Source organism: Melopsittacus undulatus, chromosome 11 (assembly GCF_012275295.1).
Source record: "Melopsittacus undulatus isolate bMelUnd1 chromosome 11, bMelUnd1.mat.Z, whole genome shotgun sequence".
NCBI classification, from domain to species: domain Eukaryota; kingdom Metazoa; phylum Chordata; class Aves; order Psittaciformes; family Psittaculidae; genus Melopsittacus; species Melopsittacus undulatus.
The window spans coordinates 23,638,737-23,666,246 of record NC_047537.1 but is presented as its reverse complement, the minus strand read 5'-3'; the positions used below and the strand labels follow the sequence as shown (position 1 = coordinate 23,666,246).

The following is a 27,510-nucleotide window of genomic DNA, read 5'->3' as shown; positions in this document are numbered from 1 at the left end:
TCCTCATGTGGAAGCTCCATTCCTGGCTGCAAAGCCTTTGGGAATGGGACTGGGAAAGGCCCTTTCACCTCTCCAGGGCTCTGGGGAAGGGGATGGGTGTTTCCCCTCTCTCTTGCCTGGAATGCCGGTGGCTGTTGGTGGCTCTGGAGATGATGTCTGTCCCTCCATCCCCTCCTCACTGTTTTGGAGTCTCCTGGGGAAATCCAGCAGCAGGATCTGGCCCCTCTAATGGTGTTGAGTCACTCTCTGGGTGTCTGTGACTCACAGCAGTGACCCAGATAACGGCAGAGCTGTGGATCCAGGGGTCAGGAGGATCTGTGGCATCATCACAAGGAGTTTGCTGGGGAAGGAGCTCTGACTGGAGCTTGTTAAACATTCCCAGCTTGGGATAGGGCTGGGCCCCGCATGGGAACGTGCTCAGCCTCACAGGGCTGGACTGGGAGGGCTCCTGTCCCTCCAAGGAGCATCCCCGCATGGCTCCTTTGCTGTGGGTCCCTCGCAGCTCCATGCTGGGCTCTGTGCCTTTGGGACCAGCTTTGGGGATGCTTATGGACCGCATGGTCCTTCCGAGCACAAAGCTCTGCCTGTTGCCCATGGGCTGGAGCACACAACGGGGCCGTGTGTGTGTACCGGCTTTCCTGGGATGGGAATGTTGTTCTTTCCAGGCGGGATGTGTGCAGGGCAGGCAGGGACCCGCAGGCACACAGCCCTGCTCTGTTCACAGCCGCCCGGCTCAATGAGACGCTGTTCCTCGGCCAGGGCTGGTGCCTCTCCCTTGGCTCCGGGTCCATCTCAGCCTGTACCTGCCCCATGTCAGCACTGTGGTGCACCCAGGGTGGGTCCCCAGTGCTGCAGGGGCTGAGGGATGAGGTCCTTGAAGTGTGGGTGATGCCGGCACTGCCCTGGCTCTGGTGCACTGGGGCATTCTCCAGGTTCGGGATGCTCTGATGCCTGGGGACATGTGTGATGTTGAGTGAAGGGGCTCAGGATGTGACCACGATGGGATCATCTCTGCTGCGAAAAGGGAGGTCCTGAGCATGCACCATGGTGCTGAGCTCCATATCCCGTTTGCACCCTCATCCCTCCGTGTGCCCCATCCCTGGGGGGGGTTCAGCTGGGCCTGGCGAGGCCCCAGGCTCAGCCGTCAGCCCACTGAGCCCTGGGAGAGCCCCTGCTGCTGAAGAGGAGCTTGTTATGGAGCCATCCTGCTTTTAATTAACAAATTAAAATCCTAGTTAACAATCCAGCCCCAGGGCTGGTGGAGGCTGCGAGAGACCTGAGCGTTTGTTATGGAAACAGCAGTTAATTAACAAATAAATAAATAACCGGGGGCCTGGAGACAGATGTGGGAGGAGGAAGGGGAGATGGCAGCGGGAGGAAGGTGTCCATCCATCCATCCATCCATCTGCCTGTCCTGTGGGATGCCATGGTGCTGGGGGGTAGTGATAACCCTGCTGGGTGCGAGGGGCTGTGCTATAGATCTGGCCATGGACTGTGCTAAATGCACCTTGGTTTTGGGCTCCTGGGCTCTGCCTATCACTGTTGGCTGAGGAAATCACACCCACTGCCTGTTCCTACATCCCGAGGCTGGGAAGCACTGAGATGGATGAAGTGTGACGCTGACAAAGCTGCTGTGCAGTTTGCAGGTGACACTGGTGCTGTGCTGGGGACCATGTGGGGAAGGTGAGGGGCATCAATTGCTGGGTCCCCTGCATCTGTGATCGCTGCTGATCAGCATCTCCTTTACCCTGGGCTGCCTCTGTGCAGGGGATTCGGGTGCTGAGACCACGGCTGTGGTCATCTTGTGTTAACCACAGGGCTGTCACAGAGAGCCCTGAGCTGGTGGGGCTGTGCAGGGGTTTGGGGTCACTGTGCTGCTCCCCAGTGCAGTGTCCCCGTCACTGCCAGCACCGAGGGCAGGGGTGGCTGCAGGGACAAACATGGGGATGTGACCCCGTTTCCAGCCCGCACCAGGGCCTCGGGGAGGTGAGGAGGTGGCAGAGCCCCCGTCCCTCCTGCAGCTTCCCCTTCCCAAAGGCTCCAGGGGAGGAAGCCGCTTGAGGCATCCCATGGACAGGAGCTGTGCTCCCTGAGCAGCTCCTCCAGCGCCGCATCCCGCTCAGCCTCCCACCTCATCCGGTGAACGCACCCCTGCCATCTGCTTATGGCACATAGGGAACCCCACATCGCCTCTGAGGAGCGGGGCAGCGGCACCAGGGCCGTGCCACGTCCAGCCTGGCTTCAGCTCCCCTCCATCACCCGCACTAGGATGTCCCCTCCAGGCACCTCATTGTGGGTGATGTGCTCCCTTGCTGGGAGCTGGCCCCATGTCCCAAGGGCTTCCCCCCCATCACAATGACCTTTTTCCTGTGCAAGGGAGTCACTGAAGCAGTTGCACAGAGATGCTGATGGAGATGAGGAGGTGCCTGCTTCCACCTTGTGCCTGCGGCTGGGCAGGAGCTGTTGGAGCTGCAGGACCAGGGTGCCCTTGTCTGGCTGCTCATGCCCCTTCTCCGTGGCAGAGCTGCAGCTCCTCATGCTGAGAGCAGTCTGTGAGCTCAGTGTGAGGCATCAGAATAGAGATGAATGTGTTTCAGCAGCAAGGTCGTGCAGGGTATGTGCTGGTGGCAGATGCTGGAGGGAGCCTCTCGCTGCTCCATCCTGCTCCTGCTTTCCCTCTCCAAACTGGTGCCCAGTGCAAGGATGGAGGGAAGGATGCAGCTGCTGTGGGATGCTCCCGCATCCTCCGAGCGCAGCCGTGCTCCAACCTGCTGATGGCTCAGGGCTGCGGCCCCTCTCCCATGCAACAAAGCTGGTTTTATTCCTGTGATCTCAGTGGGAGTGGGGCCGAGCGAGGGAGGCTCTTCAGGCTGCTCTGCCTCCCTTAAAGCCCCTCTTAGCTCTGCTCTGCAGTTGCTTTACAAGAAGCAGCTGCTTTTCAGCATTGCTCCTGGCTGCAGCTCCCATCATCTCCCCACTGCTGGGCTGTGGTGCTGCTGAAGCCCCTCCTGCCTGTCTTGGGCTATTGGGGAAGGCAGGAGAATCAAAGCTAACACAGGATTCTTCCAAGCAGCAAAGGAGAGGGCTTCAATTATCAGCCCCAGTGTGGAGAGGCAGCTGCTCTGGGGCACTATTTTTGGGTCTCTCTCTGTCCCAGCTCACGTTTGCTGCCTGGGAATGCTGTGGGAATGGGAACTGCTGCAGTTGGACAGGGCTGGAGGGGACATTTGGGGTTGGGGTCTGCTGCAGCCCAGTCAGGCTCTCGGGGATGGATCAGGGCTGTGGCCAGATGGATGGGGATGTGCTTTGTGGTGGTAATTGCCCTGGATATGTGGGTCCTCATCATCATCCTGGTGCTGCTCCTGCCCTTGAGAAAGGGCAGTGCTTGGTGTGGGTGGGAAGGTGCTGTGTGGATGGAAACAAGGTGGGACAGGGATGGGGATGCAGGCTGGGGACCACACTGCAGGGACCAGAGGGATGATGCTCTCCAGGGTGAGCCTCGAGCTTATGAGCTCCAAGAGCATCACTTTCAGCTGCCCCCCTTGAGCTGTGCCATGGCCCTGCTGCCTCCGCATGGCAAGAGAACTTCCCACATTGCTCTGACATCCCCGTGCTGCCGGTGAGCACCGAACCCCGGCTCAGGCTGTGCCCTCTGCACAATGCAGGAGGCAAGAGCCGTCCGTGGGGCTGCAGATAAACGTGGTAGATGGGTGAGAAATGGAGCGTGTCTGTTGGGAGCCACCGGGACCGTTGTCAGCGCCGGTTCCTCTGCTTCCCACAGCCCTGGTTGCTGCCAGCCTGGCACCGGCACCGGTGAGGATGGGAGCAGGAGATGGAGCAGGGCCCATCGGAGCATTGGAAATTGCATTTCACGGCCGGGCGGGCTGGGATACCAACCCCAGCGCTCCGAGAGGAGATAAGATTTGATTAAGGAGCCTGCTATTAATTTATGGCGAGTACACTCTGGATAGTGGAGAGGTTGCTTTTAATTAATAGCCAGGAGGAGAGTTTGAAAGCCTTGGTCTCAGTGGGGGGAGCAGGGGAGGGAGGAACGGAGGAAGTTGTGAGGATTAATGGACACAGCTGCAATTATGAACCTTTTTCTTAGTGGAATGAAAAATAACTGCGTTAGAAGATGCGCACGGGGGGGGGTGTGTGGGGAGGACACAGCGCTGAGATGGGCAGGATGGTGCTGGGTGCCCTGGGGACAGTTCTGTGTGCCCATGGGGACACCCTGTAACCACCAGCCCAGCTCTGTGGGGGTGCAAGGAATGGCTGGGATGTCTCTGTATTCCTGGGCCTGCCCTTTCCACTGGGATCAGGACCGAGGGCTGATGCTGGGATAGATACTGATGAGCTGGGGAGGATGGAGCCATCCTGCTCCATTGCTGGTGCTGTGTGAGCCCCAGAGAGGCTGCAGTGCGAGGCTGGGGCTGGAGCTCCCCTGCCTGCCCCTTCCCCATGGCACTGCCTGCTCAGGGTTAGGAGGGTGAATGGGGCTCACTAAGGATGCTCGCCCCATCTCATCCCTGTGCTTGGCTTTGTCCTTGTCACCCCCAGTTCCCCCTGAGCAGCACGTTGTGCTCCGCAGCTCCCAGGAGCATTCAGCATTTCAATTCCATGTTTGCTGTTTGTTAAGGGGATGAAGCCTTGTCTGAGGAATGCTGATGGCTTTGGCACTGAGCACTGCTAATCCCTGGCTCTGGAGGGGACCGTGGTGGTGACACCAGGAGCACCGGGAGCCGTGCCTGTGTTGCCCATGGGGACATGAGCCTGGTGGCTTTACCAACAGCCAATACTGGTGCCTCCCAACCCCACGCTGGCATCCAACAAGCAGGAAACACAACTTAGCCAAGGGATGGCTCCTGGGGCAGCAGCGCAGCCCTTGACCTTTACCTATCCCTGCCCAGTTCCGTGGCCACGGAGGGGCCATGGGCTGTCCCCAGGGCCAGGATGTCCCATTGCAGCCAGCCATGGCTGTGACCCCACTGGGCTGCAATGGGACATCTGGGTCCCCCATAGGTGCTGTGGTGATGTTAACCCTGCCATGCAGGACTGGTGCCCTCCTGCCCCAGGATGGGCAGCGGAGGCCGGAGCACTGCAAGCCTCTTATACAAATGAATAATAAACCCGGAGGAAAATTACCCTCATATTGAGACTTGGTTTAGAATCAAACAATTATTGTGGTAATTGAAAAAATGTGTCCTTAAATTAAATGAGTGGTTCCTATTAACATTTTAGTGGATTTCTCCTTCTCTCCCCCCCCCGTTCCCCCCCCGCCTGCGCTGGCGGCTCCAGGCTGGTAATTATAGCGCGGGGTTCGCTTTCTCTTTATTGTGTTTTAATCTGCTCGTGCTGCGCGGCGCCCGCGTCTGATGCAGCTGAGGTTTCACTTCACGGCCCCACGCTGGGGTTCAGGGCAGGCAGTGGGGATGGGAGCGGTGGTGTCACCCACTGTCCATACGGGGCATAGAACCCTGGGTTTGGGTTGAAGGGACCTTAAAGCTCCTCCAGCTCCAACCCCTTCCACTGGAGCAGCTGCTCCAAGCCCCTGTGTCCAACCTGGCCTTGAGCACTGCCAGGGATGGGGCAGCCACAGCTTCTCTGGGCACCCTGTGCCAGCGCCTCAGCACCCTCACAGGGAACAGCTTCTGCCTCAGAGCTCAGCTCAGTCTCCCCTCGGGCAGGTTCAAGCCATTCCCCTTGGCCTGTCTCTACATCCCTTGTCCCAAGCCCCTCTCCAGCTTTCCTGGAGCCCCTTTAGGCACTGGAGGACTTTTATAAGTCCCTGGGTGTCCCATGAGCTGCTGGTCCCTTGTGGCTGGTGGGGGGGACCCATCCCCACCTTCTCTTTGCTCACTGAGCACAAGGGGGGGGGTCTCACCCTCCTCCCCAGCAGCAGCTGCACAGAGCACCCTGCCCGGGGCAGGCATTCCAGGATTCCTCTGGGCTTAAACCTTCCCGTCCCTTCCCATCAGGAGGGATTTGAAGCCTGGAGAGGAGGGCTTAGCTCCTGTCTCGCCCATTACGCCCAGGCATTAGGATCCATTACGGTTCTTTAGGTACAGCCAGGGCCCCTGCTCTAAATCCACATCCCCTCCCCTCACTAAAGCTTCAGGCTCAGCTCTATGTAAATAAAGTGCAGGGACAAAGATTGTGATCCCATTAGGCAGGATTAGTGCCTTGTGAGGGCCTGGCATTAAAATGTCACCGGTGGTGGAGGGAGAAAGCAGGGGTCATCCCTGTTCCCATCCCCTTCCCTGGTGCCAGCTGCTGGCATCCAATGTATCCCGTCCATCCCTGCCTGCGGCTCAGCTCTGGGTGCAGGCAGGATGGGGATGGAGTGGTTTGGTGGCACCTGTTCCATGGTGAGGGCTGTGCCAGGCTGGCATGGCATGGCATGGCATGGCACAGCACCTGACTGGTGGGCTCGGGAGCTCAGCACCATCCTGTGCCACTGGCAGATGTGCAGATGTTCCCCAGGCCTCCCCTCGCTGCTGCCTTTGCAAAGTGATGAATTTCTGCACCAACTAATTAGCCTCTAATGAGGTAGTGGAGAGTAAACAGGCAGAGCAGATGGGGGAGAGGGGGAATCAGCAGCAATGACCCTTGGGTTCGGGGGGGACATGGTGTCATACACCGGGGGAGCTCCCACTGCCCCCAGGACCTCTGGGATTGTCCCTCTGTCCACGCTGGCCCTGCAGTGGGCAGGGAGGTGATGGGTGATGAGGTGATGGGCACCCCTGTGCACCCTGGATTTGGTGGTGCCATGCCCCATTTTGCTACCATGATGATGGGACAGAAAAGTCCCCCTGGCATACGGGGAGCAGAGCTGAGATGCTGCCTGGCATCAGATGGGGGGAAACTGAGGCATGGAAGGATGGAGCTCGGTGAAACCTTCACCATTGCAAAGGACACCCGGTGTATCTGGGACCCCCTGCCCTACATGGGATGGTTTTGGCTTTCCCAAGGGATTGGAGGATGCTCAATGCCCTTTGCAGGTGGATATTGATTGCACGATCAATGGTGGAGTTAGAAGCTGCCCCTCCTGCTTGGAGCAGTTCTTCACCCCTTAATGCAGAACAGATGGCTTGGGTGCTTCAAAGCGAGATGAGCCTGAGCTGCTTAAAGTCATTAGGATGTATGCAAGCGGCCTGCGGCCCGGGGGAAGGTGTGCCAAGAGCACCCTGCATCCCAAATCCATCCCAAATGCATCCCAAGCGCTCGGTGCGGGGATGCTGAGTCCTGTGGTTTCTGGTGGGGCTCACACAGAGGTGACCATCACCAGAGCATCAGCATCGTCCTGTTTTGCTGCATGGATGCATTGCCTGCATCTTGCCCTGCCTGGTCCATGGCTCATCTACTGGTTTCATGCCCAAGGTGTTCAGGCTTGGAGCTGACGTTTGGCTTTGCCGTGGCCTCAGCTGGGTGCTGCAATATTCCCACATCTCCAGCCTGGTGTGGGTAAAGCTCTGGCATTGCAGGTCAAGCTCCTGCTACAGGATGGCAGGGACACGTGTCCATGTGTAGAGGTGACACACACCATGCATGGGCACTGAGCCCCTTGGCTGCATTGAGAGGAGCCTCAGTGCTCCCATCCAGCCTGGATCTGGTGCAGGGCAATGGGATAAGGGCTGTCTGCACCAGGCAGCACTGCTGAAGGTCAGAGAGGAGCATTAAAGCAAGGAGCTCTCTGCTGCTCCTTCCCTGCCTAATGACTCGCCTGGCATTTAGCATCCCTGTGCCCCCCCCGGGGCCGCGCAGCAGGGTGGGGGTGAAGCAAACGGCATCTCCACATGGATGCAGCAATTGGCACCCCTGGATGCGCAGGAGAGGACAGGGACCCCAGGGCAGCTCTGGTGGTGTCTCTGACCAGCACGGGCTGAGCCCATGGGCACTGCTTGGCTGTGGCTCAGGGTGTGGAAAGCTGCGGCAGGAATTCAGCTTGCGCACAAGAGAGCAAAGCCCTACCCCAAAGAAAAACCCAAAGCCGTGATTGAAAGCACACTTGAAAGCTGCTGGGGAATATGAATGTGTCTTTGAAGTAAAAGGGCTTCCATTTGTTAAGCAGAAAATGGAGCTGTGTGTTTCGATTTATAGTTTTACTTAGCAAATAAAGCAGGAGAGGAGTAAGTGTTTATGTCTCACTCTGCTCCCAGCCCCTCCACCCTCTTCACCCCCCAAGTTAAAAGCTCAGTGCTTCTCAAGCACTACAAAGGCAGCCGGGAATAAAGCAAAGCAAGCGGCTTAGATAAACCCTAGATGGGCTAAGCCCTTGTCGACAGGCTTGGGAAATGGCTCAGGGCAGGGAAGTGGCCAGTGGGGAGGCCTGGCTGGGACAGAGGGATGGGGATGAGGCCACCAGCATCCCCCTGCCCGTGTGCCCATGTGCTGCTGGGTTATGGTTATGAAGTGAATGGGGTTGGCAGGTTGTGGGGCTGGCAGATTGTGGGTCCTCACCCGTGTCTCCCACCCCTCTCCCTCCTCTCTCTGCAGATGATGTCTCCCCATACTTTAAGACGGAGCCGGTGCGGAGCCAGGTCCATCTGGAGGGGAACCGCCTGGTCCTGACGTGCATGGCTGAGGGCAGCTGGCCCCTGGAGTTCAAGTGGCTGCACAACAGCCAGGAGCTGACCAAGTTCTCCTTGGAGTACCGGTGAGTCCCATCACACCTGAGCATCCAGGACCCATCCTGCACCGGTCCCTGCCGGGGACACTGTGGGCACCGCCGGTACCCTGCGAGGGGATGATGTGCTGGGGATGCTGTGCTGGGGATGCTGTGCTGGGGATGCAGCCATTAGCGTTGCCAGGAGCTGCCTCCTCTGTTTGGAGAGCAAACGGTGGATTTAAGCAGGTCAACATCAGGGAGGAGGCGTTTGAACAAGGGGATTAACACTGGGCTCACTGCTGGCTCCTGGCTCCCTGCGCTCAGTCCAGCCCACGAATGGGGCAGGAAAGGGCAGCACAAGAGGTCACCCTGGTTTGGGACATCCAGCCCCATGTGGTGGCTGAACCTGATGTCCCCACATCACAGCCTGCTTGGGGCTTGCTCCTAAGTGAAGCCGGGTACCGGTGGTCATCTCCAGTGCGTGTGCATGTCATCCTCCCTGTTTTAATCAATAATTCAGCCCGAGACAAGCAGTTCCCCATTTAAAGGCATTGAATCCAAAGGCTTCGTGTTGCTGTAGCAACGCGGGGCTGCTCCGGGATGCCGGGAACGCAGACAATGTGGCTGGTGACGTCCCCTCACCATCACCCTATGCTGGGTGCCCTCCCCACTGTGGTGCTGTGCCGGGTGCTGCAGCATCCCTGGGGACCACAGGATGCTCCTCACTCAGCTGTGGTGGCTGCAGCCCTGCAGTGTCCCCAGTGCCCCAGGTTTGGTGCTGGGTACCCCATGGCACAGGTCCCTTGTCCCTACCCCAGTGTTGAAGCTCAGAGACCTATTGAGCCCCACGGTTCCCACAGCTCACGCCTGTCAGGAGCCGCAATGGCTGCAGTGGGAACCATGCAATGTGTGAGCTCCTGAAGGGGCTGTGGGGACAGTGGTGACACTGGGGGACACAGAGCCCATGCAGGGGCTCCCACAGCTGCACAGTGCTGGGGCTGAGCCATGCACTCCAAGTAGGACCCTGACCCTGGGCTCTGCCCCCCTTGGACTGTGTTGGGGTGCTTGGGGGGCACCTCCAAACCCAGAACTAGTTTGGCCCCCAGACCTGGGTCTGCTCCATGCCTCAGTTTACCCTTCTGTAGGAACGGTGTCTGCTCAGGGATGCGCAGCAGCCCTGGAGCCCCACATCCCTGCATCCCGGAGCCAAGGTGACTCCTGCCCAATGAGCCCCCCCTGCAGCTCCAGCATCCAGCCCTGGAGCCCCACATCCCTGCATCCCGGAGCCAAGGTGACTCCTGCCCAATGAGCCCCCCCTGCAGCTCCAGCATCCAGCCCTGCAGCCCCACATCCCTGCATCCCGGAGCCAAGGTGACTCCTGCCCAGTGAGCCCCCCCTGCAGCTCCAGCATCCAGCCAGAAAGGATTAGGGAAGGAAGCGAGCAGATAAACAAACACATGAGGAAAACCCAAACAAGCCCAGGCGCAGCTAATGAAGCAAACAGCCTGGATGCAAATCACTGCCTGGCTCCAACCCGTCCTCGCTGCGCTGAGGACACAACCTGCCAGCAGCAGCTTCCCTCTGCCCCCCGTGTGCTGCTGCCCCTGCGGCTCCGCAGGGATTCCGTGTGTCAGGATGAGGGTTGGGATGTCAGGCCTGGAACCGAGGGGGAAGCACCAGAGTGAGTGATGATGGGCAGGAGTGTGGTTGGAATAGAGCTGTGGTGGCACCGAGCCAGGGAGTAATTAAAACTTAACGAGTTTAGAAACGGAGTAATCCTGGGAGAGGGGAGGGATGCTGTGGATGGAGGGAGAGGCTCAGGGATGCTGTGGATGGATGGAGAGGCTCAGGGATGCTGTGGATGGATGGAGAGGCTCAGGGATGCTGTGGATGGATGGAGAGGCTCAGGGATGTGGCTGTCCATGCAGGGGCCGGGGATGGCTGCGGCCGCAGCAGTAGTGTGGGTGAGGGATGTGGTGTACAAGCCCGTATCTGGGATGGATTGTGCTCCCAGGGGCAGCAGGGACCTTCCCTGTATCCCGGCTGTGCCTGTGACAGGATGCATTGTCCTTTGCAGCAGGGCCCTGTGCTGCAGGGGGGACATGTCCCAGGCTTAGAGACATAGAATCATGGATAGAATCAACCAGGTTGGAAAAGACCTTTAAGATCATCAAGTCCAACCCATGATCACTACGGTCTCATCCACTTGCTTTGTGGCATCAAGTGTGCCACTGAGCATTTCCACCCTCGGCATCCTCATTGCACCTTCCCAGATCTGTCCCATAGCTGGGAATCCCACCGGTACCACCAGCTGCTCTCACCCTTGTGTGTCGCACCCCTCTTCTGGGGGCTGTGGGCTGCGGCTCCCCATGGCTCCCCATGAGCCATCCCGGTTCATCCCGGTCTGATGGCCCTGGAGCTCGTGGTGTGTTTTATGGGAAGGAGCCACTCTCCCAGTTTGGCAGCAGGTTTCCATGGTGACCAGCCTTCCCTTCCCGCAGCCGCCAGCTTGCCACCGAGCGACTTGTTGGCGTGTGGTGACGGGCAGGTGGGGAACGGGAATGGGAATGGGAACGGGAATGGGAATGAGATCAGCAGGTCCCTGGGCCCCAGTGCAGAGCATCCCAGAGGATCACAGACAGAGGAATGCATGAGAGCCATTGGAGCATCCCTGGGGACAGTGTGATCAGGGACCACAGAGGGATCAGGGACCAGGCTGGCTCTCTGTGTGCTTTCCCCTGGGAGCATCCCTGGGGACCATGGCGGATGAGGGACCAGCCTTCCCTCACTTGCTGCCTGCAGCTGCCATGGGGTGCATGGGACAGCTCTCCCATAGGACCCCTGCTTCCTCCCACACCTGGGGACCCCACAGCAAAGCCCCATCCCCTCCTCTGCCTGTTGTGACCTTTGTTAGGGTGATGGCAGGGTTCTGGGGGGTGGAAATGTGCTGCATGCTGCATTCCCATGTCCTGGCACTGCTTCCCCAGGGCCTGCTCCAGTTTTCCCTATGTTCTCCAGGGCCTGCTCTGGTTTTCCCTGTGCTCTCCAGGGCCTGCTCCAGTTTTCCCTGCATAATCTCTCCGGCGTGCTCTCCAGAGCCTGACTTCTCCTCGTACGAGGAATCATAACATGCAAATCAGGCAGCTTGATGCCTTTAATGAAAGCCTCGGAAGGAAAGTGCTTCTCTGCTGAATTGAGGATATTTATTTCTCATACAAGGAATTTAACATGCAGATTACTTGGGGCTGGTAATTCATCACCAGAGATTGTCCTATTAAGGGTTGCACCGAGTCCTGCTGCCTGGAGAAATTACCTTGCCCATAGATTACCTCTGGACAGACACCCATCCGTAGAGATGCATCTCCTGTGCACTAAATCAGCCTCTTGCCTCTCCCCACATCCCTCCGCAGCTGCTGCAGGAGCTACTGAAGGGTCCTGTGCCTCTTCCCAAGAGCCCAGATCCCCTTTTCCAGGAGCTCGGAGCCTGGGAAGGTGTAATTACATCCCTGGCACTGGCTGCCTGTGCTGCTGCAGTGCTCCCTGTGCCTCCCCCAGCTAAATGGGGTTTGCAGGACAGAGCTTCCTGGTGCTCCTCTGGGTTCCTCCAGTGCCATGCAGCCCCATGGCCAGAGCTGGGGCTGTTTTGACCTCCCCCCCCTCCTTCATGGAATGTTTTGGGATGTGTGTACCCCAGGGATGCAGTGATTCCTTTATGGCCTTTGGACGACCCCACTTGTTGGATGCCTGGACTCTGTTCCCAAATGATGTCAAACATGGAGCCAGGACCCTCTCAAAGACCCAGACCTGGGGAAAAGGGGGTGTTTTAGCCCCAGCTCCCTGCTGGGACCCCAGCCTGTGCTCACTGGAGCACACCCCTGCTCCAGCTGGACCAGCCCTTCACCAGCCCAGCTGTGGAGCACAGCCCTTCCCTGGGGAGCTGATTGCCATCCAATGGGATCATTAATGGGAGCTGATAAAGCAGAGGGGCTGGAATAGGAGCTCAGCAGTGAGCTGCTGCTTGTGCCTGCAGGTTTGGTACTGCCAAAGCTCCCAGGAGTGCCAGTGAGGCAGCACCAAGCTGGTAATGGGCAGCATGGGGTGGGCTTTGGTGGTGGTGGCTGTGCTGTGAAGGTTCCTGCCTTGCTCTGTGCCTTGTCTGGCTCTGAGGGTGGCACAAGCAAGAGTGCAGAGCAGCAGTGCCATGAGCCACATGGACACTGGTGCTGGCAGCAGAGGGGAAGGTGATGGAGGGGATCTCCCTGCTGGGACCTTGTGCAGGCTCAAGCAGCCATAGGAAGGGGACTGCAGAAGGTTCTCAGACCCAAAGCTACACCTGAGCTGGATGGTGGTGGCTGAGCTGGTGAGGGCCATGCCGGAGCCTTCCGGATGCTTCTCATGGCTGAGGTTTGTGCCCTGGTGCCTCTGCTCTGCAGGCAGGTGGCAGATTAATCCATGGACGTTAGTTATTACCGGTTCATTGTGACCCGGCCGAGTGCGGCAGTGATTTACAGTTCCCATTCCCTCTGGGAAGCAGCGAGGCTCCGGCCACAGCCACGTGTGTCACAGCGGAGCCCTTTCCAATCAGGAGCTAATTGAGATCCAATAATACAGTTAACGGGGGCTGATGGAATAGCGGGGCGGGTGTTTAAAAGCATATTGAGCGGCAGCCGGGGGGGTGGAGGTGCCGGGATGCGCTGCTTGGATGCTGGGAGTCGTTAAACCTTTGCTAAATGTGTTTTAATGCTCACTTGGCATTTCATTATCACACAGTAACTATTCAGATGCGTGTCCCCTCTAGAATTAATTAGTTGTTATATGGGATATTAATCAGAGGGGACCGTGGCAATGTGCTGCTATCCAAAATCCCATCCAGCTGTTGCTGTTACTGGGCAGCGTTGGGAGAACCGCGCAGATTCCTGCACTCGTCTGCAGTTCCCATTTGATGGATCAAATCCTTTGGCTGATGCTTTTCCCGGCCCTTCTCCACCCCCTCAATCTAATAATAATTTGGCACCGTCAGCCCCATGCTTCTCGGCAACCCTGCAATAACAGAGCCCCAGGGGCTGAGGCCTCGTGGCACCAACCAGCCCCACCACCACCGGCCAGCCTGGTGATGCCAATACCTTGCCGGGGTTGTGTGGCAAAGGGGGTTACGGTTGATGGCAGTGCTGTGCCCTGTCCTGCCCCGGCGATGGGATGGATGGGAGGTCACCATTCCCAATGTGCTGCTCACCCATCTGTCATGATCCGATGCCAAAGCCTTCCAACTGCTCCTGCAAACCCACTGCTCCCCTGGCACAGGGTTTGTGCCTCTGGATGCCCCTCCTGACCCCGGGGCCGTGCTGATCTCCATCAGTGCTGCCTCTTGCAGCAGGGGTCATTCCTTGCTTCCAAAGAGCTTTTCCCTGCGGTCGGTGCCCTGTCAACCTCTGTCTTCACAAGGCAGCCCCCGGAACAGCCGAGCCAGCAGCAAGGGCTGCACCGGGAGCATGGCCAGAGCTCTGTCCTGCCCTGAGCAGTGTGGTGCGTGTCCCTGGGCTGGTGCTGGGCAAGGAGACCCGGCTGGGGCCGTGCTGGGGGTGGATGCAGGGCAAGAGCTGCTTGCTTGGCACAGGGGGACCAGGGGAGCAGCGACTCGGGGGCTTCAGCCCCTCCTGCCTGCAGCACAGGGGTGACATCGGTTACCCCCCCCCCAGCCCTGCATGGTGGGGAAGGAAATCAAAGCAGAGTGGTTGTGGTGTCGGATAAAAGCCTCTGTGGAAGCCGAGCACAGAGTCCTGCCCGTGGCTGGTTAATGACTGCGGACCCGCCTGCCCGGTAATTGATTTCCTTTCTCCGGGCTATTTTCAGCCGCTTTAGGTGCGTGCGGGAGCTCAGCTCCTTGAGAGCTCCTCTAGCTCCGGAGCAGGTGCTGGGAGCTGGATCTGCAGGGGGGGGAGGCTGCCGGTGCCCATGGAGGTGTCCGGGCTCCCTGTGCGGGGACAAGGTGAGGCTGTGCCTCGGAGGGGGCTCCCTGCATGGGCCCTAAGGATGAGGGGGTTTGGGGGCTGCAATAGGGGGTTTGGAAGGGATGCGGAGGGGGTCCCTGCGCTGCTGAGCAGGCAGGTGAGCAGCAGGGTCCATCTGTCTGTCCGTGTGTGTGTGTTTAGGAGTCACGGTGTGTGGTTTATTCACGAGGACACCACAAGGAGAGCAGGCCCATTACTCCTGGTGTGTGCATCGGTGCCTGACAGCTCCCTGGAATTGAAATCTCTTACTTAAAGCCTCTGGGGATCATTTTTAAATATCAGCCGTGACACTCAAGGACTCGCTCCCAAATGGCATCCTCCCTGCTCCCATGGGGATGGGTGACACCTGGAATGCTGTGTACATGGATGTGTGTGGGCAGTGGGTCCGATGCCAGCCCTGCTGTGATCACCCAGCTCGGTGGTGCCTCTGGGTGAGGTGGGAGCCTCGTGTCCCCAGCACCATCTCCATGCAGGGAGGTGGGCACAAGGTCCTGTTGTGCTTCCCTGCACAAGGGGCACCCTCCTTGTGGCTTCCCGAAGTTTCATTTATGCTCAGTTATCAAAGGAACAAAGCTCTGTGGAAGCAGCCTGCGGCAGGTTTTAATGCAAGATTAGATTTGGGCAAGGGAGGGTTGAGCTTGCTTATTTATTGCTTTTCTGCTCTGTCTCCAAGCACTTCCCATCAGGGAAGGTAATGCTGCAACACCCATCCATCCCCATGACATCCCCATCACCCATCTGTGAGGCCAGCGGGGTCCAGCCTGGTCGGGGGGTGGTGGAGCAGGCTCCCCTGCACCCCTCCTGGGGTGGGGATGGTTCAGGGAGGTCTGGTGGCACTGGGTCCAGTGTGGGGACTGGGGTGATGCTCAGGACCTGTGGGAGAATGGAGATGTGGTTATACCCTTGATCTGGTTACCGGCTGCTGGCGCTGGGGGTGAGCAGGCAGCTCAGGCTCTGCCTATTGCTGCGGTCCCAGGCGGAGGGACACCAGCACACCCTGGTGCACCGAGGCTCAGTGTGGGTCCTCATGTCCCCAGCAGCCACCTCCGCTTCTGACAGCTCAAAGCCACTTGTCCAGTGCCTCCCACTCATTGCCATGAGTCACTGATGGCCACCAGCTCACACTGCGTGTGTGCTGCACCAAAAGCACCTCCTACGTGCACGGCCAGCAAGGGATGCTGTGCTGTCCCCAGCATGGGCATGGGGTGTGTGTGCACATACATGCATGTAAATGGGGGTTTGTGTAGGACCTGTAGCCTCTCCCGGGGGCTGTGGTGATGTGGATGTCCCCAGCACCCCTGAGGTGGCTCCTGTCTCCCGCAGGTACGTGATCACCTCACTGGACCGCACTCATGCCGGCTTCTACCGCTGCATCGTCCGCAACCGGATGGGAGCCCTGCTGCAGCGCCAGACCGAGGTGCAGGTGGCATGTAAGTGACAGCCCCATATGGGACACAGCCTGCAGGGCAGCTCTGGTGTTAGTGCAGCCCATGGGATCAGGAGCATCCCTGGGGTGACGCAGCAGGGATGGGGATGATGCTGCTCCTGCCAAGCGGTTGGGGGGCAAGGGGGCACCCCCCAGGCAATGCAGGCTGTGCCAGGGCTTTGAAACCCATAGCCCACGCGTGGGCAAGCAGTTCTGGCTCCCTGGAGGGGAGGAGCAGTTGATGGTGTGAAGCAGCCCCGCTCCTCCCGGCTGCTCGGAGGGCAAGCACCGTTTATAATCCTTACTGAAGGCAAACAGCAGCGTGAGGCTGGCGGCTGCATCCGGCAGTGCAGGAGCAGGGATGGGAGGCTCAGTCCTGGATGCTCCTTCCATGGCTCCACATGGATCCTGTGGACAAATGGACCTGAGCAGGATGGGCCAGACTTCTGGATCTGTACCGGGGTGGGATGCAAAGACACCATGGGGAGGTTAAGCAGGATACTGAGGATGCTGAGGGCCGTGATGCTGGCTCTGTACCTTGGGGACTTGCCCCTTTCTGTCCCTCCTTCCTTCTGGTCTGGGATACCCCCAGTCCCAACCCCTTCAACACCTTCCTGAGGAGCAATGAGAAATCAGGAAGCTAATGAGAAATTAATAAGGCAGCTGTGCTAACAACTGATGGTAATGGCAACGTCGTTAAAAAAGATTCTTTACATGTTCTTAATTACAGCAATTAAGGGAAGTCAATAAAAATCCCCTGCCCCCCCCCCCCCCCCCCCCACTTCTCTATGCCCCCTGCTTCACTCTGTTTTCAGTGTGCTTCCAGCCTGCAGTGTCTGAGCAGGATGGAGGCGGCAGGTTCCCAATCCAAGGTCATGGCAGGATGATCCCCGTGCTGGGACATGGGTTGGGCAGGAGCAGCCCATGGGGTCTGAGCTACCCCCCCCAACACATAGCATGTACCAGCCAAGGAGGGGAGCAGAGGGCAGATCCCAGCACAGCCCCTGGCAGAGCCCATCCCCGTGGCCTCCAGCCAGACCCTGCTGGGTCCCTGGGTGCATTTCCAGCCCCTGAGCCATTCCTCCCACCCGCTCTGCAGACATGGGCAGCTTCGAGGACCGTGAGACGCAGCAGAGCGTGTCCCATGGGGAGGCAGCCGTCATCCGTGCGCCCCACATCGACAGCTTCCCCCAGCCCCAGGTCACCTGGTTCCGCGACGGCCGCAAGATCTCCCCCAGCAGCCGCATGTGAGTACCCCTGGTACCCCCTGCACCCCTCCAGCATCCCTCCAGCATCCCTCCAGCATCCCTCCAGCATCCCTCCAGCATCCCTCCAGCACCCCTTGCATCCCTCCTGCATCCCTCCTGCATCCCTCCAGCGTCCCTCCAGCATCCCTCCAGCATCCCTCCAGCATCCCTCCAGCACCCCTTGCATCCCTCCAGCATCCCTCCAGCATCCCTCCAGCATCCCTCCAGCATCCCTCCAGCATCCCTCCTGCATCCTCCTGCATCCCTCCTGCATCCCTCCAGCATCCCCCTGTATCCCTCCAGCATCCCTCCAGCATCCCCCTGCATCCCTCCAGCACCCCTTGCATCCCTCCAGCATCCCTCCAGCATCCCTCCAGCATCCCTCCAGCATCCCTCCTGCATCCCTCCTGCATCCCTCCAGCATCCCCCTGTATCCCTCCAGCATCCCTCCAGCATCCCTCCAGCATCCCTCCAGCATCCCTCCAGCATCCCTCCAGCATCCCTCCAGCATCCCTCCAGCATCCCTCCAGCACCCCCTGCATCCCTCCAGCATCAATCCAGCATCCCTCCAGCACCCCCTGCGTCCCTCCAGCGTCCCTCCAGCGTCCCTCCAGCGTCCCTCCAGCATCCCTCCAGCATCCCTCCAGCATCCCCCTGCATCCCTCCAGCGTCCCTCCAGCGTCCCTCCAGCATCCCTCCAGCATCCCTCCAGCATCCCTCCAGCATCCCCCTGCATCCCTCCTGCATCCCTCCTGCATCCCTCCAGCACCCCCTGTATCCCTCCAGCATCCCTCCAGCATCCCTCCAGCATCCCTCCAGCATCCCCCTGCATCCCTCCAGCATCCCCCTGTATCCCTCCTGCATCCCTCCAGCATCCCCCATGCATCCCTCCAGCATCCCTCCAGCATCCCCCTGTATCCCTCCAGCATCCCAGCGGGCTATGTTTCCCTTGGCTGCCCTTGTCCTTGCAATAAGGCTGTTTAAGAGATGCCTCGAGCGCATCGTGCTAACACCCACAGGCGTTCGGCGCCTAATGGCTCTGTTTGTCACTGGGGAAATGAATTTAGAACAGCAGTGAAAACACGAGGGAGGAGGTGTGTGAAAGGTGGGCATCAGGGATGGAGCTGGGCACAGTGCATGTGTCCCCACGGAGCTGCAAACCCAGTGCTGGCAGGTGCAGCGTGCAGGAATTGAATTTGTAACCCGCATTATGCAGGAATTGAACTGGTCTCCTTTCTATTTGCAAGGCAGGATTGAAGAGATAAAACTCCTTTATCTCATATTTAATGGTAGAAAAAATATATTCCCCAAACCATTTTATGTTTCCTGCAGATTAGATCATTCCATTAAGAAAAGGTCCTATTAATCTGCACTGTCCGATGGGCTCTGCTGGGTGTGGGGGGGACGTGGGGCTCAGCCTGCTCCTGGGGCCAGTGTTTGAGCTGAACCCCTCTTGGTGCTGGTGGGAGAGAGGCTGAGGGTTGTGCCCACCCCATGCGGGCACTGAGTCGGGTCTGAGGGTCCCACCTGTCCCCATCAGCATCCCCATCCCCACAGAGCCATCACACTGGACAACACCCTGGTCATCCTGTCCACGGTGGCCCCGGATGCAGGACGTTACTATGTGCAGGCAGTGAACGACAAGAATGGGGACAACAAGACGAGCCAGCCCATCACACTGAGCGTGGACAGTGAGTGTTGGGGCCCCTCCTGCACCGTGGGGCTCCCCCCACTTCCATTTGCAGTAAATCTCATCAGGGGCTCAGCTCTGCTGACTGCATCCTTGAGCTGCATCACAATTTATGGAGCCACTTTGGGCTGTGCTGCAGGCGCTGACTGTGGCTTGGGCAGAGCCTCCTGCTCCATCCCTGCTGCTGGGGATGGATCCGGCCATGGCCTGGCCTGCGGGATGGGATCTGCAGTGCATCCCTATGAGCCACGTTCCCCTGCTCCCCTCGCAGCACACATGGCTCCCATCAGCTCAACGCCCTCGTGGTCAGCCCCTCTGGTCCATGTGGGTGAGGGTCCCCAGCCCCTGTTTGGGTGGTGACAGCCCATGGGGAAGGTGCCCCAGAGTGGCATCAATCCTGGTACTCCCATCCCGCTGCCCCATGGAGGGGTTTACCCCCTTCATAGAGGACTCTACCCATTTCCCCTCCTGCCCCATTAATCTGTTTTGCTGTACCTCGGCTCCCTGGGGGGCCATAAACAACCTGAGCCCATGTTTATGGATTCAGCCGTATCAGCAGCTTTCAAGCCCATCGCGTTTTTACAGCGTCTACATGAGGGTTTTTTATTGTTGCAATCATTTTGCTTTATATACTCCCGTTCTCCCTCCTCCCTGGCACACAGGCTGCGGCCAGGCTGGTGCTGGGGGCTCCTGTGGGAGGAGAGGGCTGGGAAGGAACCCTGATGCCAAGGTGATGGGTTCAGGTGCCCCATTGGCCTTGCTGGGTGCTCAGGCAGTGCAGGGGTGAGCAGAGGGTGCTGATGCTCTTTCCTCTCCCTTCTCCTCCCAGATGTGGGTGGCCCAGCTGATCCCATCGCACCCACCATCATTGTCCCCCCCAGGAACACCAGTGTGGTGGCCGGCACCTCGGAGGTGACCATGGAGTGCGTGGCCAATGCCAGGTGAGTAACGGGATGCGGATGGGGATCTCCCATGCTGGATACCCACAGCTCCCTTCCCAGCACAGCTGCAGGATGGGGCGGTGGGGGGGGCTCCATGGCCAGTTCCTGACCTGCTCCTGCCCCCAGGCCGCTGATGAAGCTGCACATCCTCTGGAAGAAGGACGGGGTGCCCGTGTCCAGTGGCATCAGTGACTACAGCCGCCGGCTCACCATCCTCAGCCCCACACTGAGCGACAGTGGTTACTATGAGTGTGAGGCTGTGCTGCGCAGCAGCAGCGTGCCTGCCGTGGCCCAGGGAGCCTTCCTGTCCGTCATGGGTGAGGACATGGCCATGGGCAGCACAAACCATGTGTGCAATGAGCTGAGGGTGGTCTCAGCCCTGGGGCTGAGGGGGATGACAGCAGGAGTCACTGTGTGTTCTGAGCCCGGCAGTAGCACAAACCCTTCCCATTGCTGGGTTCCCTTTGCAGAGCCGCCGCAGTTCATCAGGGAGCCTGAGAGGCACATCACAGCTGAGATGGAGAAGGTGGTGGCCATTCCTTGCCAAGCCAAAGGTGAGCTGCTCCCCAGCCACTCTCCCCATGCACCACATCCCCGTGCCCGATGTGACCCTGTCCCCGCAGGTGTGCCCCCCCCGGAGATGGCCTGGTACAAGGATGCTGCCCTCATCCACCCGGAGCAGCTGTCCCGCTTCCAGCTGCGGGCGGACGGCAGCCTGCAGATCAGTGGGCTGCTCCCCGACGACACCGGCATGTTCCAGTGCTTCGCCCGCAACGCGGCCGGCGAGGTGCAGACCACCACGTACCTGGCTGTGACCAGTAGGTGACAGCCCCCCCCCCACCCGGACCCCATGGCTGGGCTTGGGAACCCAGGAAACCAGGATGAGATGCTCCAGGAGCGGCTCAGCTCCTGGGTGAGCACCAGGAATGGCTTCAGGATGGGTTGTGCATCTCTCTGCCCCCCCAGGCATCGCCCCCAACATCACCAGGGGTCCCCAGGACAGCACAGTGATTGACGGCATGTCCGTGGTCCTCAACTGCGAGACCTCCGGCGCTCCACGTCCGGCTATCACATGGCAGAAAGGTAATGGGGATGGGGACACTTGGGATGCAGGAGCCCTGCATCCACCTGCCCATCCCTACCCATCCCTGCCCGTCCCTGCCCATCCCTGCTCCATGCCGGCGCTGACAGGCTCCCTGTGCCGCAGGGGAGCGGGTCCTGGCCAGCGGCTCGGTGCAGCTGCCGCGCTTCACGCTGCTGGAGTCGGGCAGCCTGCTGGTGAGCCCTGCACACCTCGCCGATGCCGGCACCTACGTCTGCCTGGCCACCAACTCCCGCGGCGCGGACGAGGCCTCGGCTGACCTGGTGGTGTGGGGTAAGGGACCTGCCATGGAGCTGCCTCACCCTGCTCTGCATGCACCGGTGGGATGGACACAGCTCTGTGGGCAACTGGGCAAGGTCCAAGGGCAGGTTGGATGCAGGGGTTGGAGCAGCTGCTCCAGTGGGAGGTGTCCATGGCAGCGGTTGGAGCTGGAGGAGCTTTAAGGTCTCTTCCAACCCAAACCAGGTTGGGATTCTATATGTTAGGGAAAATTTCTTCAGGAAAAGCATGGTCAAGCAGTGGAAGAGGCTTCCCAGGGAAGTGATGGAGTCACCATTCCTAGAAGGGTTCACAAACCACATAGACAAAGCCCTTAGTGCCATGGTTTGGCAGTGGATTTGGTGGGCCTGGGTAACACTTAGGTTTGGTGATCTTAAAGGTGTTTTCTAATCTGGTTGATTCTATGATGCATGGTGAGCTACAGAGGCCTGTAGGGATGGGCTTTAGCATGTGGCTGGTTGATTGCATGGATGCGCACATCCGTACTGATGCCAACCTCCAAGCAGTGCTGGTGGCTCATTCTGTCCCCCCACAGCAAGGACTCGTATCACTGACCCACCGCAGAACCAGAGCGTCATCAAGGGCACCAAGGCTGTCATGAGCTGTGGGGTCACCCACGACCCCAGCGTGGATGTGAGGTGCGTGTGATGGGGACAGCAGTGTTGGGGGGCCCAGGACCCCCAGGCTGCAGGTGATGGTGGGGGCCACCCCCAGCCCTGTGCCGGTGATCCTGCAGTGCCACCTGGTGCCCTGCGCACCGGGAGCCCCCTGCCCACCAGCGCCGGTGTCCCTGGCACAGGTACCTGTGGGAGAAGGACGGGGCACCGCTGAGCACCGAGAGCGGCCCCAGGGTGCGCCTGGATGAGATGGGCACACTCCACATCTCCCAGACCTGGTCTGGTGACATCGGCACTTACACGTGCAAGGTGGTGTCAGCCGGTGGCAACGACTCACGCAGCGCCCACCTCCGTGTCCGGTGAGAGCCCCCCCATCCCTCAGCATCCCTCACCCCACTCTCTGCCCCCTCCATCACCACCCATCCCTCACCCCTGTCCAGGCAGCTCCCCCACGCTCCCGAGAGCCCCGTGGCCATGCTCAGCCCCATGGAGAAACGAGCCATCAACCTCACCTGGGCCAAACCCTTCGATGGCAACAGCCCCTTGCTCCGCTACATCGTGGAGGTCTCTGAGAACAGTAAGGGGCTGCTCCCACCTCCCTGGCTGGGCTGGCACTGGGCAAAGCCTGAGCTGCAGCATCACCTCGGGTGGTGGGCAGGAGATGCTGTGTGGAGCTTGGGGACCCCAGCATCCTGCATCCTCCACCCTGCTTCCCCCTGTCCCCCCACAGATGCCCCCTGGACCATGCTGCTGGCCAGCGTGGACCCCGAGGTGACCTCAGTGGCCGTGCGGGGCTTGGTTCCTGCTCGCTCCTATCAGTTCCGCCTCTGTGCTGTGAATGATGTGGGCAGGGGCCAGTTCAGCAAGGACACAGAGAGGTGAGTGGTGGCTGGGGGTCAGGGAGGGGCTGGTGCAGTGGGTGCTCACCCCTGCCTTATCCCCCATAGGGTGTCCCTGCCCGAGGAGCCCCCCTCTGCACCCCCCCAGAATGTCATTGCCAGCGGCCGCACCAACCAGTCCATCATGATCCAGTGGCAGCCACCCCCCGAGAGCCACCAGAACGGTGTCCTCAAGGGCTACATCATCCGGTGAGCAGGAGCATCCCATCCCTGCACCCCCGGGTGCTGGTGGGGACCCCGGCAGCTCTGACCGGCCCTGGTCCCCAGGTACTGCCTGGCCGGGCTGCCTGTGGGCTACCAGTTCAAGAACATCACCAACGCCGAGGTCAACAACCTGCTCCTGGAGGACCTCATCATCTGGACCAACTACGAGATCGAGGTGGCTGCGTACAACAGCGCCGGCCTGGGGGTCTACAGCATGAAGGTGACCGAGTGGACGCTGCAGGGAGGTAGGCAGGGCCCCGGTGTTCACCCCATTGGCAGCGGGATGTGCTGTAGGGTGATGGATGCTGCAGACCCTGCCTTCATCCCGGCAGTGCCCACGGTGCCCCCCGGGAACGTGCAGACAGAGGCCACCAATTCCACCACCATCCGCTTCACCTGGAACCCCCCCAGCCCCCAGTTCATCAACGGCATCAACCAGGGGTACAAGGTGAGGGTTGATTCCTGAGGGTATCCCTAAAACCAGGGAGAGTTGGGAATTCCCTGAACAACCCACAAACTGACTCAGCTCCTCCTTAACCCTCCTGACTTCAACTGGTTCCAGCCTGACAGCTAAAATAGTATTTACTGGTGATATTTAACACTTGCTTGGGCTCAGAGCTCCCCTGCTCCTTAATTAATTCCAAATTTGCAATTAATTCAAATTTACATTAATGAAATTGAATTAAAAACATTAAACTTGTTTCTTAATCCACTCAGAAGAAGTTCAGGGATGTAATTGCCGCTGGATGCGATAACCGGAGCAAGGCAGATATTTAACATTCTTATTAAATGCCACTTAGTATTTTTGATTAGTATTTTTTAGGGCCTAATTAGTATTTAATTAAGTAGCTATAGGCTATCTCGCACAATGGCAATTAAATGCCCAAACATCCCTCCTAAACACAGGCGATTACACTCTGTTATCAATGGGAGTTAATCACAGCACATGCTCCGCATCGGCTCGGAGGGGTAAACACGCACCATTAACAGCATCAAGTGTTCCCTGCGCCTTTAATTGATATTTAATCAACTCTGAATAAATAAGAGGAGGCTGGAGATGCACAGAGGATGGTGTTTGTGGTGCTGATGTGTGTGGTGGGAATGCTGGTACCCAGCATCATCATCCCAACTGGTGGTACCCAGCATCATCATCCCAACTGGTGGTACCTGCATCATCATCCCAACTGGTGGTACCTGCACCATCATCCCAACTGGTGGTACCTGCATCATCATCCCAATGGGTGGTACCCAGCATCATCATCTGAAATGGTGGTACCCACACCATCATCCTAAATGGTGGTACCAGACACCATCATCCCAACGGGTGGTACCTGCACCATCATCCCAACTGGTGGTATCCAGCATCATCATCCCAACTGATGGTACCCACACCATCATCCCAACGGGTGGTACCTGCATCATCATCCCCACTGGTGGTACTCACACCATCATCCCAATTCCCTCTTCCCGCAGCTCATTGCCTGGGAGCCAGAGCATGAGGAGGAGGCGACGGTGGTGACCGTGCGGCCCAACTTCCAGGACAGCATCCATGTGGGATACGTGTCGGGGCTAAGGAAGTTTGCCGAGTACTTCACCTCGGTGCTGTGCTTCACCACGCCAGGGGACGGCCCGCGCAGCCCCCCCCAGCTGGTGCGCACCCACGAGGACGGTACGGGGAGGCTCCGTGTTCCCATGGGATGCACCCAGGGAGGGGGGTGTGTAGTCCCACTGGGGATGCCCATGGGGGTGTGGAATGGGATGCAGTTGAGCCCCAGGAAGCCCTGTCCAAGGGGAGTGCTATCCATGCGTGCTCCTTGTGGGTGTCCCATGGGTGCTGTGTGCTGAGCATGGGTGTCTTTGTGCAGTGCCCGGCCCTGTGGGACACCTCAGCTTCAGTGACATCCTGGACACGTCCCTGAAGGTCAGCTGGCAGGAGCCGCTGGAGAAGAACGGCATCCTGACAGGTAAGGGAGCACCAGCAGGTACCCAGCTCCTGCTCCACAGCATCATCCCCAGTCCCCTTCCCACCCTGCAGCATCATCCCCTGGTCCCTGTCCCACCCTGCAGCATCTCCCCCTGGTCCCCGTCCCACCCTGCAGCATCTGCCCCTGGTCCCCCTCGGCTCCCTGGGGTGGGCAGGGATGGAGGCTGACAGCACACGGTGCATTCCAGGCTACCGGATCTCCTGGGAGGAATACAACCGCACCAACACACGGGTGACCCATTACCTGCCCAACGTCACCCTGGAGTACCGCGTCACCGGCCTCACCGCCCTCACCACCTACACCATCGAGGTGGCTGCCATGACCTCCAAGGGCCAGGGCCAGCTCTCCTCCTCCACCATCTCCTCAGGGGTTCCTCCAGGTGAGTGTGGCAGCACCGGGATGGCAATGGGCCGGGGGCAGGTGACCGGTGCCACCCACCCTGCCCTGTCCCTGCAGAGCTCCCCGGTGCCCCCACCAACCTGGGCATCTCCAACATCGGCCCCCGCTCCGTCACCCTCCAGTTTCGCCCAGGCTACGATGGCAAAACCTCCATCTCCCGCTGGCAGGTGGAGGCACAGGTATGGGGCAGCTCAAGGGGGGTAATGGGGTGTTGGGGGCAGCTCACCCCATTCCCATCCCATAGGCAGGCCAGAGTGGTGAGGCTGAAGAGTGGGGGCTCGTCCACCAGTTGGCAAATGAGCCTGATGCCCGCTCCATGGAGGTGCCCAACCTGAAGCCCTACACCTATTACAGGCGAGTGGCCAGGGCAATGCTGCAGTGTCCTCCCAAGGGATCAGAGCCCCCTTGTCCCCTTCCATGACCCCCCTTGTCCCCTTCCATGACCCCCCTTCTCCCTCCTCAGTTTCCGCATGCGGCAGGTGAACATCGTGGGCACCAGCCCCCCCAGCCTGCCCTCCCGAAGGATCCAGACCCTGCAGGCCCCCCCAGACATGGCACCCACCAACATCACCCTGAGGACAGCCAGTGAGACCAGCCTGTGGCTGCGCTGGATGGTGAGGGGGACTATGGCTCATGGCCATGGGCAAGGGGCTCATAGGGGCTGTGGGACACTGTGACTGATGGTGGCTTCTGTGCCGGATGGGTCCAGCCCCTCCTGGAGCAGGAGTACAATGGGAATCCCGACTCAGTGGGCTACAGGATCCGGTACACGCGCTCGGATGGGCGAGGGCAGCCGGCACTGCACATCATCCATGACCGTGTGGAGCGGGAATACACCATCGAGGACCTGGAGGAGTGGACCGAGTACCGGGTACAGGTCCAAGCCTTCAACGCCATCGGATCGGGGCCATGGAGCCGTGCGGTGGTGGGACGGACACGGGAGTCAGGTACCACTGCCCACCCCCCGGCACCGGCACCCACCCCAGCCAGATCCACCACTGACTTTCATCACCCTTCAGTGCCCTCCTCTGGCCCCAGCAACGTGTCAGTGGTGGCCACCTCCTCCAGTAGCCTGCTGGTCCGATGGAGCGACATCCCCGAGGCAGACTGCAATGGCCACATCCTTGGCTACAAGGTGAGCTGCCACCATTGTGCCACCTCCGAGTGATGATGCCAGCTCCATGCCGGGGCTGGCTGTGTCACACGGGTCTGTTGCAGGTGATGTACAAGGAGAAGGACTCGGACACCCATGCCCGGTTCTGGCTGGCAGAGGGCAATGCCTCCCGCAGTGCCCAGCTGACCGGGCTGGGCAAGTACCGGCTCTATGAGATCCGTGTGTTGGCCTTCACCAGGATCGGTGATGGGGCGCCCAGCCAGCCCCCCGTCCTCGAGCGCACGCTGGATGATGGTGGGTGGCAGCATCATGGTGGGCAGAGACCCCCAAATGGGGTGCTGGAGGTCCCCATGGTGCCTGAGACCTTCCCATCCCACTCCTGCTGTGATCCCCCTGTTCCTCTGTACTCATGTGAGTGGTGAACCCCATCTCTCCCCCCAGTGCCAGGGCCCCCTGTGGGGATCCTGTTCCCTGAGGTGAGGACCACCCTGGTGCGGCTCATCTGGCAGCCCCCTGCGGAGCCCAATGGCATCATCCTGGGTACGTGGGGAGCCCCCTGGTTGTGCCATGCTGGGATGGGATGCAGGGATCTGCATGGGGAGGCAGAGCTCAGCTCCCTGACATCCCCTGAGCATCCTGGGGCTGGTGTTTGTGTGTGAGCTGCCCTGTGCAGGGAGCCCTCACTGCTGGGCAGGGATGGAGCAGGGAGCCATGCATGGCAGGGACCCCAGGATGGTATCCCCTTCACTGCCCCCCCACTGCTCCTTCCCCACAGCGTACCAGGTGTCCCATAGCCTCAACAGCACCACTGCCACTGCTGCGGCCGTGGAGGTGCTGGAGCCCAGCACCCGGCAGTACACGGCCACCGGCCTCCAGCCCGAGGCCACATACGTGTTCCGCATCGCGGCACAGACCCGCAAGGGCTGGGGTGAGGCGGCCGAAGCCCTCGTGGTGACCACGGAGAAGAGAGGTAAGGGGGCCAGGGGGTCCA

At 59.6% G+C, this 27,510-nt stretch overlaps 1 protein-coding gene across 1 annotated transcript in view; it reads left to right on the top strand.

Moving 5' to 3' along the window:
- Positions 1-27,510, top strand: part of SDK2 (sidekick cell adhesion molecule 2) — a 43,225-nt gene that overhangs the window by 7,394 nt on the left and 8,321 nt on the right. The window contains exons 2-29 of the mRNA XM_034067825.1: positions 8,497-8,656; positions 15,940-16,046; positions 17,142-17,289; positions 18,847-18,980; positions 19,809-19,920; positions 20,047-20,237; positions 20,391-20,474; positions 20,544-20,738; positions 20,887-21,003; positions 21,128-21,295; positions 21,837-21,939; positions 22,101-22,277; positions 22,359-22,495; positions 22,649-22,796; positions 22,866-23,006; positions 23,085-23,266; positions 23,354-23,469; positions 24,495-24,690; positions 24,887-24,985; positions 25,194-25,385; positions 25,463-25,584; positions 25,650-25,759; positions 25,869-26,019; positions 26,115-26,352; positions 26,425-26,540; positions 26,624-26,813; positions 26,961-27,059; positions 27,295-27,489. Of these exons, the coding sequence (XP_033923716.1) occupies positions 8,497-8,656; positions 15,940-16,046; positions 17,142-17,289; positions 18,847-18,980; positions 19,809-19,920; positions 20,047-20,237; positions 20,391-20,474; positions 20,544-20,738; positions 20,887-21,003; positions 21,128-21,295; positions 21,837-21,939; positions 22,101-22,277; positions 22,359-22,495; positions 22,649-22,796; positions 22,866-23,006; positions 23,085-23,266; positions 23,354-23,469; positions 24,495-24,690; positions 24,887-24,985; positions 25,194-25,385; positions 25,463-25,584; positions 25,650-25,759; positions 25,869-26,019; positions 26,115-26,352; positions 26,425-26,540; positions 26,624-26,813; positions 26,961-27,059; positions 27,295-27,489 (4,128 nt within the window). The remainder of the gene's footprint in view (positions 1-8,496; positions 8,657-15,939; positions 16,047-17,141; positions 17,290-18,846; positions 18,981-19,808; positions 19,921-20,046; positions 20,238-20,390; positions 20,475-20,543; positions 20,739-20,886; positions 21,004-21,127; positions 21,296-21,836; positions 21,940-22,100; positions 22,278-22,358; positions 22,496-22,648; positions 22,797-22,865; positions 23,007-23,084; positions 23,267-23,353; positions 23,470-24,494; positions 24,691-24,886; positions 24,986-25,193; positions 25,386-25,462; positions 25,585-25,649; positions 25,760-25,868; positions 26,020-26,114; positions 26,353-26,424; positions 26,541-26,623; positions 26,814-26,960; positions 27,060-27,294; positions 27,490-27,510) is intronic.